Raw genomic sequence first — 16,750 nt, forward strand, 5'->3', positions numbered from 1 at the left:
GTCAGAGTGATTCAGTTTGAAGAAAAATATGATGATTAATAAATAAGTCGATATGTATGGACTATTTGGTTTTTTTTATCAAAAAATAAGATGAAATTTAGAATCCCAAATTAATATGATAATGAGAAATTATTTTTTGGGCTTTTTTGATTTTGAAATATTGCCTTAAAAGCTATAGTGCAAAATGGGGAGTATGCGCAAAATCGATATATTTTTTTTTATTTATGCTATCAATATAAAATTAAGATTTGTCACGCTGGTGCTTTTAAAATCTCCCCTTGAGGTGTGAGAATTTTTACATTTTTCTTAATCTGAAGCGAAATATATAATTTTATGGGGTGATTGATTGGACTGAAATTTCGATGTGGTCAGATATGATTGAAATATATTAGGAAAAAATCGCAAGGAAAAATTCTAACCACAACAAAACGAAGAAAAAGAAGAGCATTGAAAACAGCTCATATATTTTGCAGGGGTCTTCAGAGCGGACTGAAACTTTGGTGTGGTTTAGGCATCACTAAAATAAAGGAGACAACAATTTTTAAGTTAACAGCAAAAAAAAAAAATGTATATAAAACCTCAAAAATAATAAATTTAAAGTAATATAAATATTTATAGTGGTTTAGATAGCACTAAAATACATTCGAGGAAAAATATATACGTTTGGACGAGCTCCTTCTCCTCACTCAGATTTTTCTTCATCTTTGCTGTGCTAGTAAGCTACCTTTCTAACAACTTAAGTAAGTTTATTTGATACATTCTAATCCTCAACTAACTCTATGAAAGTCACCTTAGACCATTTATGGATGCTCCAATTACATTGGATAACTGAAGCTAAACCAAACAACTAGCAAAGTTCAAAAATTTATTTAATTTAGATATTTAAGTGGCTCAATTGAGTGAATACGATTTAGAGTGACCAGAAAATAAATATAAAAATGCCATCTTGCTGCATTATCCGCTGCTGCTCGGCACATCAGTTTTCCAGTACCTGGAATGCTCAAAAATAATTCTGCAAACTTTTTTTATTTTGCAAGATATTCGCAGTAGGAAGTTTGAAATTTGAAAGAAAGGACTTGTTTTAAAGACTTTAATCGCGATATCAAGAAAAAGTCAGTTAAACAAACAATTTTAGGGGAAATATCCAATGTTTATATTATTAAAAAAAGAAAATTAAAAATAATATAAATATTCGTAATAATTTTTTTAAATACTAATTTTTTATTGCTCAGAAATCATGTTATCATGGGTTTTATAAAAAAAAATTTTTCTTAAAACTTTAATCTTAATAAAAAGTGAAATTTTCAAAAAGGTTATTCTTTCCTTCAACGGGGAAAAAGTTTCTGAAGTTTGTGCTGCGAATTAAAAAAAAAGGTTTCTTCATACTTTACTATTAAAATATCTCAAATGCGCTCGAAATCAAAAGTGCAAGAGTTCAGGTTAAAGATTTCCATATATAGGAAAAAATCACACTTGCAAAACCTTGTATAAAATTCACAAATTCTAATTTTCAACTTTTCAATGGACATCTTTAAAAAAAATTAAAGGTATGCAGTTTTATAGTCCATTAAATTTTAGTAATTATAATAAAATGTGAGTTTGAGATCAGTGCTATTTTCTTTTGTATAAGATATTGAGAGCTTTCTTCCCTATAAGGCTAATGCTCGGAGATCCTTCATATGGGGGAAAATGCTCAACACCTCAGCGAAAAAAGTTGTCAAAAATCAACGAGAGTTTTGGGCCTCTTGAAATTTGAACTATGGGGAATGCAAATTTAATGGGCTATAAGACTGCATACTCAAAATTTTCCTATATAATCTAAGTAAAATGTTTTAAATTTTTATGTATTTGTTTTCCAAATTTGTCACATTTTTACGAATTTTCTACAAAGTTTAGGGCTCTGAGCTATACGGTTTATGTTAAAGAATACGTTATACTTTTATAAAAAAAAAATTATAAAAAAATTGAAAAAATTTATAACTTGGTAACTCGTTGCGTTCCCATTATTTTGAACACAGGGGTATGTGCCGTAACATGCGAATATGTAATGAAAGATTAGATTGTTAGAATGGGCTACTGTAAAGCCAGTCGTGGAAGTTATTTCAATTAAGTGGTGCTCAAATAAAAAAAATCAGTGAAAAATATTCCCAGATCTTTCTTCATTGACGAATTTAATTAAATTTCAAACGCTAAATGAGAACTCTGTATAATTAGAAAGGTCCATAAGGGGTACAGCTTTACTATGTGGGCAATATTGCAAACTTTATTCCACAAAGTTACAGTTTTACACTGGCCAACAGTAAAATATATAAACATCTTTTTCTACATGATACCTTAACTAACTAAAAAACTGTTATCTTATACTTAATCATATCTACATATAAGTATGCATAAAAATATCACTTGCTACCTCAACTCGGTGCATTCCCACCTTTACATCCGCCTAATCGGCTTGGCATCCTCTACTCTATCTACTCTCAGCTTTATGCCATTCTCTGGTGAAACCAGACATGATACTTTTTCCAAAGGGCATGGTATTTCAGTTTCGGGAGCGACGCTGAATCGGAAATTTCGTATTAGATAAATGAGTCCAATGCTGGTTTGCATTCTGCCGAATCGCATGCCAATACAATTGCGCGGACCCTCGCCGAAGGGTAGCCAAGTGCAAGCAGGACGTCGTTGTATTTCTTCGGCTGTGAAGCGAGCTGGTTCGAAGCGCTCCGGATCTGGATAAAACTCAGGATCATAGTGTATGGCAATTGTCGGTATAATGACTAAGGTGCCTTTCTCAAGGTAATACTTTGGGTCGCCTGTGTCGTAGTATGCCTGAGCCTTGCGCATCAAATTCGGTACGATTGGATACATGCGAAGTGTTTCTACGTGCGAAAGGAAAAAAAAAGAGAAGGTAAGCAAGTTAGTAAAATGTTTAGTTATACAAATACAAAGACTTGCGCATGCTCACCACATATTACTTGTTGCAGGTAGCTCATCTGCTTGATAACCTCGTAAGTGAGTTGATCGTTGTTTGCTGCGAGTACCTCATTGATATCCCGCCTCAAGCGCTCTTGTATGTCCAACTCTTGTGCCAGAAGGTATAGCGCAAAACTCATAGTAGTTGCTGAGGTCTCAAATCCTGCCAGGAACATAACGAAAGTTTGTGCCGCAATTTCATTCACATTTAGTCCCTCTATCCGATTACCGTCCGCATCCTCGCGTTCCATCATATCGATGAGTAGGTCAAGAAAATCATTACGCCGCAATTTTGTGCGCTTGCGATATTCAAGCGTGTCGTGCACAAGTTTTATGTAGAAGTCATGCAAGGGCTGTGGCATAATGCGCATACGTAGAAAGCGCGCAATCTCCGGAAAACTGAAAATGAGTGCTTCGATAACTTTATTGTGACGACGCTGGTTGATGAAGCTATTCGTGACCACCACGAATTCTGGCGTCTCGGCATTGAGACTGTTGCATTCCAATCCGAAAGCGCAGGTGCCAATCGCATCGGTAGTGTAGCGGCCGCTGAGGTCCGTAACAAGCAACACTTTGCCCGGTCCCTGGGCATCACCATCGCCAATTTGATTATGCAATGTCGTCATTAGACGCTCGCCAACCGCGTTGACCATATGGAACATATTCTTCATTTTGCCCGAAGTGAATGTAGGCGTCAGTTTTGTACGCAAACGTTTCCATTGTTCAACTTCAGCGAAAAACATATTCCCCGATAGTGGATCATCGTGCACGTTGGTATATAGACCGCGATCGGCGAAGTAGTTAAAATCTTTAATGAGTATTTTTTTTACCAACTCCAAGTCGGTAACGAGCACCGTCTTGGTGGCGAGAAAGAAGAATCCGAAGAAGGGACCCGTGCCCTTAAATTGTTGGTACGTTTCACGTAAAATCTGCGTCACATGCTTTGTCGTCAAACAGGCCAGCATCGTCGGTTTGCTGCTCGGTATGCCGCGTCGTCGCCAATAGCTTTGTTGACGGAAAAACCAAATCACAACCAACATTGCAAGGCCAATAACCAGGCCGATAAAGACTTGCACGTCCATCAATGGTGCTTGTAACTTTCACAGTGCAAACAGAAATGTGAGTGCGTCGCGCCTTAAATAGCACAAACGTGGTCAATATTGATACTCATATTGCGTAAAGTTTGAAGCCGAAAATAAGAGTTCACATAAAAATTATATTTATCACAACTTTTTTCTGTATCACAATAGAGCGGAAGAGCAAGCAAAACATAAAGTTGAAAGAATGCATCGGGTACTTGCTTGCCATCGAGTTAAAGAAAATAGAAGAAGAATCAAGTTGTTCAGTGGAATCGCGTTGGTAATGACTTTGGGTGCAGCTGCACGCAATATCGCTGACTTTGTTAAAGTGTGAAAGATCTCCGCATAAGGAGCTGTGAAATATAAATACAATTTTATCATGTGATGATTTTGAGTAGTTGCGATGTGATTTCGAAGTGAAATCCAATGTTGAAAGGAGCTCAGGCAGTGAGTGTACGATTGGTGTGGGAGTCCATCGTACTATATTTTACACGGAATATCCAAATTGACATGCGGTACACGTAGACTTGGGCTAACATAATTAAGTCATGATCTTTATTCGTAGTGCGATAGATCTTATCTCAAAATCCCGCTTTTTTTAAACTATAGTTTTACTAGCCGAAGACGATTTGAAGATTAAATACAAGACTTCGATATTATTTTTGGTGCAAAACTTAAATTCAGCAATCTCAATAACTTTATCATTTCTGAATCTTGATTTTATTCGGCAGAATAGCTCGGAGTTCTCGGACCCATACACATTAAAATTGTTTATCATATTTTTTGTGCAATCTCACCTTGAGTATGCCACTAATATTTGGTGGTCTTCTCAATCAACAGGATTCAGGAAAAGGTTTTTCTTAGGTATGCCTTGCGGCCTTGCGGCCTTTACGGTTTACTTAACCTCTTCCTTCACATGATGCTCGTTTACTTCTTTTAATTCTCAAACTTCTAGAAAGAGGAACATTTTTTCTCTACTGAACTTTTGTGTATGACATTACAAAGGGAGTTTGGGACTGTGCTACCGTTCTGGAAAAAATAGACTTCAATGTTTCAAGAAGAGAACTTCGAAATTTTGGAAGTAATAAGAAAACAAATTTTGCCCGAATCGCGCAAATGGCTCAGTATCTTAATGAGTTCAACCAGATCTCATCTCTTATCGAGCTTTATTTTTCTTTGTCTAATGACATTTTCATTAACCTTCTGATATTTTGTATATATCTTGTATATAATATACGATTTTGCTGTTCAAAGATTTTCGATATAAATAATATTTTTCGTACTAAATTTATTTCGTAAATTTTTTATAATAGAACAGAATTGAATAATAGAAAACTTTCAAACCAAATTTCTAAACGTTATAAAAAATTAACGAATTTCAAAAAATTTGCTTAAAACTGGTAAATTTCTTATTCAGAATTCTTGAAAAAATTCTTGCTGTGCATTTTTATAGTTCATTCGATAAATATGAAGTCGCTCAATAATGATTTTTGAAAATTTTACGCAATTTTTTTTTTTAAATTTTCAATGTTTTTCGTGTTAAAATTTTGTATTTGTTTTTAATATAATATTGTTCATGCTTTAACCAACCAATAAAAATCCAAGTCAAACCAAAACCATAACAATCAAGTTTTCAAAATTTATGTTTAATTTAAATTTGAAATCCTAAAATTTGATCTGAATTTTAAGTTTGTAATCTGAATTTGACCAACATTTCTGGGTATGCAGTTTTTTAGCTCATTCAATTTTGGTCAAGTAAGCGGAAGTTTGAAGTGGCTGAAAAATCGCATATTCCACTTTCAGTTTATTTATTTCATTAGTTTCAGTAAAGCAATTTGTCCAATTTGTAAATAAAAACAATATATGTATGTATATGTATATACACACTATCGTATATGTATTTGTTAAAACACTTTTCAAGTTTTTGTTTGCTTTTTTATAAGCGAAGATGGAGAACAACAATTTAATTTAATAATTACGCCACTTTGCATCAGAACATATAATTTTCAAAACCGGTTTAGATTCTCAACGCATCGCTTTCTGTCTCCAGCTGCACTCAGTCACCGGCAGGCGTACTTGACCATCAACAGCTTGACGATCAGTTGCTTTGTTTTATTTTGCAGCTTAACATAATTTTAATTTCATTCTAATTCTATTTCAGCTGATGAAATATTTAAGACGTAATTGTTGAATTTATTCTGTGTTGCTTTTGCGAGTATGGAATGTACCTTCTCCGGTTTTCTGTTTTGTTTGGTGTTTTTTTTTTCCTGTTTTGTTTGGGGTTTTTGTTTGGTGTTTGCTTTGTAGGCGAAGCATGTCGCATGAAATGTAACAAGCAAAATTTAATGCTGTGATTTTAGTAGCTATGAAAATATAGTCCACTTGATAGCCTCACAGTTAATTATTGCCTTTTTATTAAGCAGAGGTCGAAAGCCGTAAACGGGTAGCTGATCATAATGGCTTTCCCATAGCATTTGAGTAAATACAATTTAGATCGACTAATTGTGGTTAATTGTTTTTTTTTTTAATAACTTAATAGAGAGCTGGGCATGTTTATGTCACATTTTATTGTGCCACGACTTTTGAATCAGAATTGTAAACTACGAAAGCAATGAAAAATTGTTGAACAGTTATTTCTTTCCTTGGAAATGTTCGAATGTTTTGTTTTTTATTTTTGCTAATATGTTTTCTTAACTCAATAAAATATTCCGAATAGTAATTTCTATACAATAGAATTTTTTTGATTGGTTTCTTTTTTTAATTTTTGCTCCTTTTTCTTTTCTGCGCAACAAGAAAATCAATCAAAAAATTGGGAAATGGGAACTTTTTTTCTCACATTTCTTTTTGTTTTATTTCGCCGCAATTTTTCCTTATTTAAAGTCAAAAAAATTTCTTTTTTCAATGGGCAAATGGTTTGTTTAGAGTAACTTTTTTTTAATCATCGCCACTATTATTTCTTATGTAAGTATGTAGTTCGATCATCAATTTGATTCAAAAATTTTAAAGGCAACTTTTTTCTGAATTTTTTTCGAAATACCAAAATCAATAACATTTTCTAATGACAAATTTTTATCTTTAGAAAATTTTTTAATACTGTTTTAAGTTTTTTATGTTTTTGTAGTTAGTGTTACAAACACTATGTTTTTTTTTTCAATTTTAAAGAAGTCATATCTTTATTTTTTTTAAATTTGTGCCACTATATTTTCGTATACTATTGTTTGGATCCATAAAAAAACATGAAACAAACATTTTTCGCAAGCTCTTTTGTACATATGCATATGTATGTTGGTCTGCCTCCTAAAAAAAATTATACCAAATAAATATAAATAACAGTTCAAAAAATTGAAAAGACTGTTACCATTTAATAGTTTTTTTTTTGTTTTATTAATTTTCTTAGTTTGGTGAATAAAATACATTAAAAAAAATTTTAGCATTTCCGGATAAGATTTTTTTTCTTGCCTTTTTTCAAAATTGCTATATTTACATTTTATTCTTGTTCGCATTCCTAAGCATCACTGTTTTGCACCAAATTAGCTTTCCAGTGTATTTTCCATTTCTCCTCTCTTCTAATTTTCGGCTACCTCTTCAACTTTCAAATGTATGCCGTGCTCGGCCGATAAAAGCACATTATTTTTGTTGTAAGCCAATTTATATGGAGTTTGGGCAGGAAATGAAAATTTGAAATTTTTCAATAATAACGCAATACCAATTAATGCTTGCATTTTACCAAAACGTAAGCCGATACAATTTCGTGGTCCATCGCCGAACGGCAGCCAAGCGCATGAGGGTCGTTTCCTGATTTCTTCTTCAGTAAATCTTTCGGGATCAAATTTTTCGGGATCGGGGTAATACTCGGGATCATGGTGTATGCCATAGGTGAGTATAATAATGTGCGTATTTCTTTCTATGAGATAACGCGGATCGCCCGTGTCATAGTCTGCCTTGGAGACGCGCTCCACCACCGGCAGTACTGGATATTTGCGTAGGGTTTCTAATATAGATGAAAAACGACACAAAAATAAACATAAAATTAATAGTTAAAACTTGTTTGACTGCATACTTCTTCAATTTATTTCACCTGAGAAAACTTGTTCCAGATACTTCATCTCATTTATGGCCTCGTAAGTACATTCGTTGTTGTGTTGTGCCAGCACCTCAACGATCTCCTTCCGCAACCTATCCTGGATATCTTGACTTCTTGCCAACTCATACAATGCAAAGCCCATAGTAGTAGAAGAAGTTTCAAATCCAGCTAGCAGAAATATGAATGCCTGCGCGGCAATTTCCTCCACCGTCAGCCCGTCCTCTTCACCTTCCTTTTTCTTCATTTCCAACAGCATATTCATGAAATCATTGCGTTTTATTCGATTCTTCTCCCGATATTCTACCGTTTCACGCACTATACCCAAGTAAAAGTCATGCACTTCTTTTGGCAACGAACACAAATTTAATTTCCGCGCCAAACTTGGAAAGCTTTCCATGAATGAGTCGACCAGTTTGCTATGCCTACGCTCGACCAATGCCTTACGGCCCATTACCACGAAATCTGCATTGGGATTACGCAGACTATTGCACTCGATACCGAAAGCACAGGAGCCAATAACATCCGCGGTATAGCGTGCTTGCAGATCAGTGATCTCCAATACATTCGAGGGTGCAGCTTTTGATTTTTCAGCCATAACTTTGATAAACTCATTGGCGACGTCGACGACGGTGGGAAACATAAACTTCATTTTACCGGAAGTGAAAGTAGGTGACAATTTTTTACGCAGTACATTCCATTTGGGACCGTCCAACTGGAAGAGATTGCCCGTCAGTGGATCCTCAACTTCATTGTGAAATACACCGCGTTCTTGAAAATTGTGAAAGTCCTTGATGAGTATCTTCTTGATTAGCTCTAGGTCTAGCACGAAAACTGCTGGCTGTACGAGGAAGTAAATGCCACAAAAGGGTCCGGTGCCCTTGAATTTTTCATAGATGGGCGCGAATATGTCAGAAAAGGATTTTGTATGACGCCATTCCTTCAGTGATCCCATCGGGAAGCTGGGCTCATCGTGCGGTACGCCACGTCGCCGCCAGTACGACTGTTGATATTTAAGAAAATAAATCAGCAGCGTTACCAATATCGCCAACAAAGCGAAGAATGTGCTCATTTTGAGCCAATCAGTAGCAAATTAAGGATAATGAAGTGTGCAAACAGCGAATTTCCTCAGCTACATTTGATGTATTTACACAACTACTGACGTTATTGTACTGAGTTTTGAATTTTTGAAAATAATGCACAGCCAACCAGCGCCACCACGAAAGCGCGCACAGCAAGCGCATATGTGTGTGTTGGTGTGAAGCTTTGAGCTTCGCAAAAAATTATCTATTTGAAGGCCGTTGAATGTCAATGACTGGGGCGCTGTCTGGATACAATTAAATGATCGAAAAATTGAAAAGCAATGATACATCTAGTAAAGTTCTTGGGGACAAAGTGGTAGCTGTAGGCCGATAAAAGAATGTAGGTAATTAAGATTTAATAAATGCAGAAGAAATGGCATGAATTAAAATAATATTCGTACGTTATTATAAACTTATGAGAAGTAGATGTTTGTGAGTATTTGGCATCTGAGGAGGTGGTGAAAGGTGCCTGGTGATCAGCGCGATTTCTTCTTTTTTGGGCAATATTTTTATAAAGAGTTTCCTCTGAGTTCTACTTTAGTCATGCAACAAATTAACTGAATTTTGACTGTATTTGCATTGCGTTAGTTTTTCTCCAATTTTTGACTTAAAAGCATTAAGGACCTCTTAATGGCCTACACTTAACGGACATTTTTGCCTGCTTCGTTTTTCATTTTCAATTCTTGATGAAAAACACTTTCCTTTTATGCGGCTATGTACCATACGTTCATGGTCTCACATCTTTAATTCCTACAACAGCCAATTTCTTCGCTCAAAGCTCTCTTGCTATCAACTTCTTTACTGGGCTTCTGCAGGCATTTTGCAACTGTTGGAACAATATTTTAAAATTGCTACGGACTTAAACTAGGTATTATTTGAAGAATGGTAACACTTTGCTGTCATCTGATTTGACAGAAAATTAGTTTTTTTCTTCCGCTGAACGAAAATGGTTGTGTATACGCTCAAAGAACGCTGGGAAATATTGCGACATTACTTTGAAAATCTTGAAAACCTTGCGTACACCCGAAAATATTGCTGCTGTGGCCGAGAGTGTTCGTTAATCACCAGGAACATCAGTTCACATACAATCAGCCACATACAATCGAAAATGTGTTGAAAAATTGGACCGATCGTATGGGATGGTGAATGGCTAGCCAAGGCAGCCATATGAATGAAGTTGTATTCCATCATTAACCGGAAGGATTGTACTTCAAAATAAAAAAACAGTTTGGAAAATATTGAGTAGTTTCTTTTTTATAGCATTTTTAATTCCGTAAAGTTATATGGCTGACCCTATAGATACCTCTGTTTTCACTGGCGGATCCAAGATGGAGTCTGCAGTGGGAGCGGGGGTTTACTCTAAATCAGCCAGCATTTCGGTCTCCTTTAAACTACCGGTAACAAGCAGCGTTTTTCAAGCAGAGGTCTTCGCGATCCTGCAGGCATGCAAAATGCTTCGATATCGCTGTTGGGAGGGAGACATTAATATTTTTTCCTATAGTCAAGCTGCGATCAAGGTCCTGTCGTCGCCGTATTGCAGCTCTCTTCTCGTAAATTCCTGTAAGGAGGAACTCAAACGTCTCGAACGTGCAGGAAACATTTCCCTTATCTCAATACGACAGAAACAGAACGTTTAAGGTGATGGGAATGCCCCGCCATTCAATTTCCAAACTCATTGCGCTGTTCACTGGTCACTGGGTGATCGGCACTCATGCGGAGAAGCTTGGAATTCCGTACAACCCCTATTTCAGAAGCTGTGGAGATTCTGCAGAGAAAAAGACTGTGGAACACTTTCTATGCAAATGTGCGGCTCTGGCGGCTAGGCGCTTGAGATTCCTTAGCGTGCCCTTTGGGGATGACTTGTAGAAATTCTCCAGCCTAGATCCCTTTTCTCTCCTCCACTACATCAACAACACTGGATGGCTGTAGACAACAGTGGTCCACATTATGGTATCAAAACGGCACGTAAGTGCTACTTGAAGTGTACCTGGGGTACTCTTGCCATCTTACCTCCCTACCTAAATATCTGGTACATTTGCTTTTTGAAGGCAGCTATCAATCCTGATCTAAGCCACTTTGCTTCCCTTAAACACTACTTAGGTTTTCTTTTTCACATCACTGACGCTCAGTAAAAAGCCGCGGTCAATACCTTAAATTAATTCTGAAAGTCAACTTATCTTGCTATTTTTACTCGTAAATAGTTATGCTTCATTTTTTTTGCTAAATTCGCCTGAATTTAGGATGTAAAATACTTTACAGGCAGTTATTCTTTTTATAGGTTGAATAGGTCTGGTCTTCAACGAGGATACGACAAAGTACCTCCTGTCTTCAAACAAACAGTCGGCGCACTCGCGTACCCACGTCATTGTTGACAGCAATGATTGTGAAGTTGTAAGAAAATTCGTGTATTTAGGAATCAGCATTCATACCGATAATAATGTCAGCTTTGAAGGGTCTCTCTAGAAGAATGATTCTGCGGAAGATTTTTGGACAATTGCACGTTGCCATCGCCAAGCTTCCGCGCCATACGCTAAGATGGGCACGATGAGAGCTTTCTAAAGTGTTAGTTTTGTTTTTCGAGAGAGGACTTAACTACTCAATTATGTAATTAATCCAAAGTGGCACTTGTTGTCAAGAGAGATTGGCTGCTAATGTTTTAAGGCTGCTAATGGCCCAACCTGGTAATCCTATCACCCTTGGATTGATTACGAACGCATGTGGAACAACTCAGTGAGATAACGGAATATCAAATCATTTTAGCAAACGATGGCGAAAATAGTTATGTAAAAACACTTTCTTGACAGCTGAAACAAACATTTGTTTTGTTTTTGTATTTTTGTTTCTGCTATTTTTTTTACTAAAGACGAAGAATTTCATCGCAGAATTTTATTTAAATTGGTAGTAAAAGACAATTTTTACCACCAAATATCCCAGTGTGCGCTCGTTAATAAAATAATAAATAATAAAATAAAATAATAAAATTCTGTTAGGTGTTTGGCCGAGCTCCTCCTCCTATTTGTGGTGTGCGTCTTGATGTTGTTCCACAAATGGAGGGACCTACAGTTTCAAGCCGACTCCGAACGGCAGATATTTTTATGAGGAGCTTTTTCATGGCAGAAATACACTCGGACGTTTTGCCATTGCCTGCCGAGGGGCGACCGCTATTAGAAAAATGTTTTTATTAATTTTGCTTTCACCGAGATTCGAACCAACGAATTCTCTGTGAATTCCGAATGGTAAACACGCACCAACCCATTCGGCTACGGCGGCCGTTACTCTGCTAAAAAATGCTCTGGTGCACTGTATTAAAAAAAAATTAAATCATAAGCGAACTTTTATTGTGCCCCACTCACATTTGAGATTTGTTTATGTTAATTTTGTTTTGCTCAGCTCATTCGTAGCCAATTACTTCTGCTTACTTGTTCTCTGCTTACTTTTACATGCGTATGTATGTGTGTAAATATTTATTTACTCCTATGTGTGTACGAGTATCAATGCGTGTGCGAAGCTTCCAAACCACACACTTGTTATTTATTATGCGAATGTTGGAAGAGAGAGAAGCTTTTTTAACAAAGAATTCTTTCTGTAGAGACATGTGTGAGTACGCATGTTTGTTTGTAAGTCGCTTTTGAACTGATACTGTGTATATGGATCTAATATAATAGAAACACAGCGTGAAAAAAAAAACAAATTTAATTCTTAGCTGAGTGAACTTAATGAGATAAAACTGGAGCCGGCTGCTAGACAGCGCAAAAGCTTTTAATTTATACAAAGCTGCGGGTGTAGACGTTTGTATGTATATGGTCAAAAAAGCAAATCACTTCGTACACAAACATTTCTATTTTTCTATTAAAAGTTGATTCTTTTTATATCGACAATAAATAATTTGCTCATAGAACGCCACATAGTAAACAACAACTAATTACAGATAGTGAATATCAATGCGATCATTTCATATGCGCATTTATAAACAAAAGTGTAATGAAAGGTTGTTAAGAAATTAAAATAATCATTTATTTATCAATATTTGAAGCGTTATTCAACGCAATTCTAAAACACCTGTACTTAACGCTAAAATATCCGCTAAGGGCTCTTAACTACGCGGACTGATTTTTAAATAAAAAGTTGTAATTGCTTTAATTTACAAAAATAAGTATCTTAGAGGCCTCACACGCTTCTACGTTTGCTTAAATAGTTACCTCCAACTTCTCCACTGCCAGATGTATGCCACCCTCGGCGGCGATTAGGAAACTCTTCTTCGCATACACCATTGGCACTTTGGTACGCGCAGATGGTTTGAATCTGAAATTGCGCAGCAATTGTATGACCCCAATGGAGGTTTGCAATTCACCAAAACGCATGCCGATGCAATTTCTTGGACCTTCGCCGAAGGGTAAATAGGCAAACGGATGCCGCTTTTCAATAGCCTCTGGAGTGAAGCGTTCGGGATCGAATTTCTCTGGTTCGGGGAAGATTTCTGGATCATGATGTATCGCGTCTATGGGTATGAAGATGCGCATGCCACGTTCCAGCACGATATCGGTATTGGGTATGCAATACTCTTCGGTGGTGAGGCGTACCAGATGGGGTATGACGGGGTGCTTGCGGAGCGTTTCTGTATGTAAATTAGTAAGTGGTGGAACATTATTATATTATTGTAAACATAGCACAAGACAATTGTTGATAATTTATTTGCTCGCGATTTAATTTTAATGAAAATGTTGCACATGAAATTCAAAATTCTCTTCAAAATATTGTAGAATATAAAAATTTCCAATCAGGATTTCTAGAAAACTTTTGGGATTTGAAATTGCTCAAAAATCGTATTGATTTTTCACAATTTTTCTCGCTGACTCTCCTCACATAGAGAAATTGCAAAGGCCGGCGCAAAACAAAAATTTAAATCAACGCAATTTTTAAGTCGCTTACACTTTGTTATATAAAAATTCAATATGCCATAAAACTAAACACTCTAAATTTTACTAAATGCTTTGATTAAAAAGCATGCAATTTTGATACGCATTTTTATAAATTTTTTTATTTAAATTGGTATAAAGTGTGAAAATTGGGTTTATATGATTTTTATGGGAGAATGAGCTATACGCATTTTTTATCATATTAAAATTGGATAAGAAACAAATAAAATGTTAAAACTGGTTGTAGTAGAGATATTTAGCGGGGTGCTTAAATACACTGGCGAGCATAACTGGAGGTTTTTTCTAAATATTTTAGAATCTTTATGAAGCGCAAATTTCTTTGTAATTTGTTCTATAATAATTGCAAGTTATAAAAACTGGCGTTGATTTTTTAATTTTTTTTTGCAAGTGTTCCTGCGCATTATTTTCCACAAGAAATTTAGTTTGGTAACATAAAGTGATAGAATAAATTGTAAAAAGCCGTCAGCATAAAAAAAGAAAATTAAAAGAATAACCACGATTTTTCAGCTGCTTTAAAGTTAGACTAGATTTACTTAAATTCAAGGCGCTATAAAACTGCGTACCCAAACATTTTTTAGAAATTCAAAATAAAAATTTAAAAATTTAGGTGAACATTTTTTAATCAATGTATAAAATTTGAAAGTTTGATTGATGTATATTATTTTGGTTAAAACACGCGCTAGATTAAAAAACAAAAATAATTAAGAAATTTTAATTTATTTTTAATTTAACTAAAATATATGTAAAAAAAAAAATAATCGGTTATGCGCGCCAGTGTAAAAATATAATCTAAATAACACATTGTGCTCACCTGCTATCACTTTTTTCAGATAAACCATTTCCTTGATCGCCTCATAGGTCACCTGCCCATTGGTTTTTTCCAAAACCGCGAAAATTTCTGCGCGCAATTTCTCTTGCAAATCGGGTTGTAGCGCCAATTCGTAAATGCAGAATGACATAACGGTGGATGAGGTTTCAAAGCCCGCCAAGTAGAATACCATCGCTTGTGCGGCCACTTGCTCGATATTTAAACCGTTCGTCAGATCATCCTCTCTGATATTCGCATTTCCCAAGCGGTCACGCTGCGCTTTCAACTCCAACATCATATCCATAAAATCATTGCGACTCACGCCATGCGTTTCTCTAAACGTTGTTGTTTCGCGCACCACGCCCATAAAAAATTCGGCTACATCATCGGGAAAGTTTTTCAAACGCAATTGACGCGCTAGTTTTGGATCTGTGAACATGAATGCCTGCACGAATAGCGAATGACGCGGCTTTTCGACAATATCGCGTCCCATGCGCCGAAATATCGCATTCGGATCCTTCAAGCTATTGCATTCAATGCCAAAAGCCACCTCACCGATCACATCGGTGGTGTAGCGTGCGCAGAGCTCCTTCAATTCCACGCTCTCCCCTATATTCATTATGCGTTGACAAGCGCCAATAAGTCGCTCACCCACCGTTACAAGAGTGGGGAACATGAAACGTATCTTGCCGGTGGTGAAGGCGGGCGACAGCTTGTGACGCAGTACGCGCCACTGCTCGCCATCCAAAAACAGCAGATTGCCGGTAAGCGGATCATCGCGTACATTGTGAAAGAGTCCACGGTCGGTAAAGCAATTGAAATCCTTTACTAAAATGGCCTTGATAAGATCGGGGTCGATGATGTAGGCGGCACGCTGGAGGAAAGTGTAGACGCCAATTATACTCGACTGACCCTTGAAACGTTTGTATAAGCGCTCGTTTATATCTTTCCAATGGTAGAGTGTGCCGACGCCGCTCATATTTCCGACGAAGAATTTTGGCGCTTCGTGTGGTACGTCGCGACGCGCCCAATAGCTGTAATGGTGACGCAACTTCAAGTACAGCGTGGCGACGGCTGCGGCTAGCAGCGTACAGAAGACCGCAATAGACATGTTTGCCTAGAGACTTCTGTAAATAAAAAATAATGTAGTTAAAAACTTACTTTAGATATTTAAGGGAATTGAATTGTAAATTGACCGGAGTAAAGTAATTGCAACAATTCGAAAGCGTATATTTCCCAGCCTTAACTACGCTGGCCGACTGACCGCCTGCAACTGCTATTGAGAATGCAATTTTCTTATTCAAATTCTCTTGGCTTTGCTTCGCTTTTTGCATAAAGCGCTTGGCGAATATTTTTGCTTGCACTCGGACGTGTGTTGGAATGGGTGGAATCGCAAAAGCTCTGCACGCCAAGATATGAGTGTTAGACATTTTTATTAGGCGAAATATTTGCGGTTGCTCAGCTGTGAACCAAAATATAATTATTTTTATTTCATGAAATGTCATTACAGCAAACATTGAAATATCAAAGAAAGCGGGGTACACTTTTTTATTTACTTACAGAAGTTCCTCCAATGAAGTACTGGCAATGTTAGAAAAAAAAAGCCAATAGTAGTTTCTGCATATTTGTATAGAAATAAATTATTTACGATACCGTACGAGCGGTAAACGATATGAAGGCATTAACTCATCCGTCCGGGCAAAGTTATCAAAATCACTAATACCGCAGAACTGATAAAAAAAGTTTATTGGCAATACAACTCTGTTTTCATAATATACTTATGAACCCTTTAC

At 36.4% G+C, this 16,750-nt stretch overlaps 2 protein-coding genes across 2 annotated transcripts; both read right to left on the minus strand.

Moving 5' to 3' along the window:
* Positions 1–2,320: 2,320 nt before the first annotated feature.
* Positions 2,321–4,091, minus strand: LOC129245778 (probable cytochrome P450 6a23). The gene is made up of 2 exons (XM_054884161.1): positions 2,963–4,091; positions 2,321–2,876 (listed from the first exon to the last, which is right to left on the minus strand). The coding sequence occupies exons 1-2, from the start codon at positions 4,050–4,052 to the stop codon at positions 2,434–2,436; spliced, it is 1,533 nt and encodes a 510-aa protein (XP_054740136.1). The 5' UTR covers positions 4,053–4,091; the 3' UTR covers positions 2,321–2,433.
* A 3,318-nt stretch (positions 4,092–7,409) lies between these two features.
* LOC129245776 (probable cytochrome P450 6a14) lies at positions 7,410–16,407 on the minus strand. The gene is made up of 5 exons (XM_054884159.1): positions 16,154–16,407; positions 14,961–16,084; positions 13,412–13,827; positions 8,128–9,133; positions 7,410–8,040 (listed from the first exon to the last, which is right to left on the minus strand). Exons 2-5 carry the CDS (start codon positions 16,066–16,068, stop codon positions 7,616–7,618), a joined length of 2,955 nt encoding a protein of 984 aa, XP_054740134.1. The 5' UTR covers positions 16,069–16,084; positions 16,154–16,407; the 3' UTR covers positions 7,410–7,615.
* Positions 16,408–16,750: the final 343 nt, after the last annotated feature.

The sequence above is a fragment of the Anastrepha obliqua genome, chromosome 4 (genome assembly GCF_027943255.1).
Source record: "Anastrepha obliqua isolate idAnaObli1 chromosome 4, idAnaObli1_1.0, whole genome shotgun sequence".
Taxonomy (NCBI): Eukaryota; Metazoa; Arthropoda; class Insecta; order Diptera; family Tephritidae; genus Anastrepha; species Anastrepha obliqua.

Coding starts and splice junctions, on each gene's coding strand:
- LOC129245776 (XM_054884159.1), bottom strand. CDS start 16,068: ATGTCTATTGCGGTCTTCTGTACGCTGCTAGCCGCAGCCGTCGCCACG. Junction 13,828..14,960: donor TCTGAAAAAAGTGATAGCAG/GTGAGCACAATG, acceptor ATTTACATACAG/AAACGCTCCGCAAGCACCCC. Junction 8,041..8,127: donor TCTGGAACAAGTTTTCTCAG/GTGAAATAAATT, acceptor CATCTATATTAG/AAACCCTACGCAAATATCCA.
- LOC129245778 (XM_054884161.1), bottom strand. CDS start 4,052: ATGGACGTGCAAGTCTTTATCGGCCTGGTTATTGGCCTTGCAATGTTG. Junction 2,877..2,962: donor CCTGCAACAAGTAATATGTG/GTGAGCATGCGC, acceptor TTTCGCACGTAG/AAACACTTCGCATGTATCCA.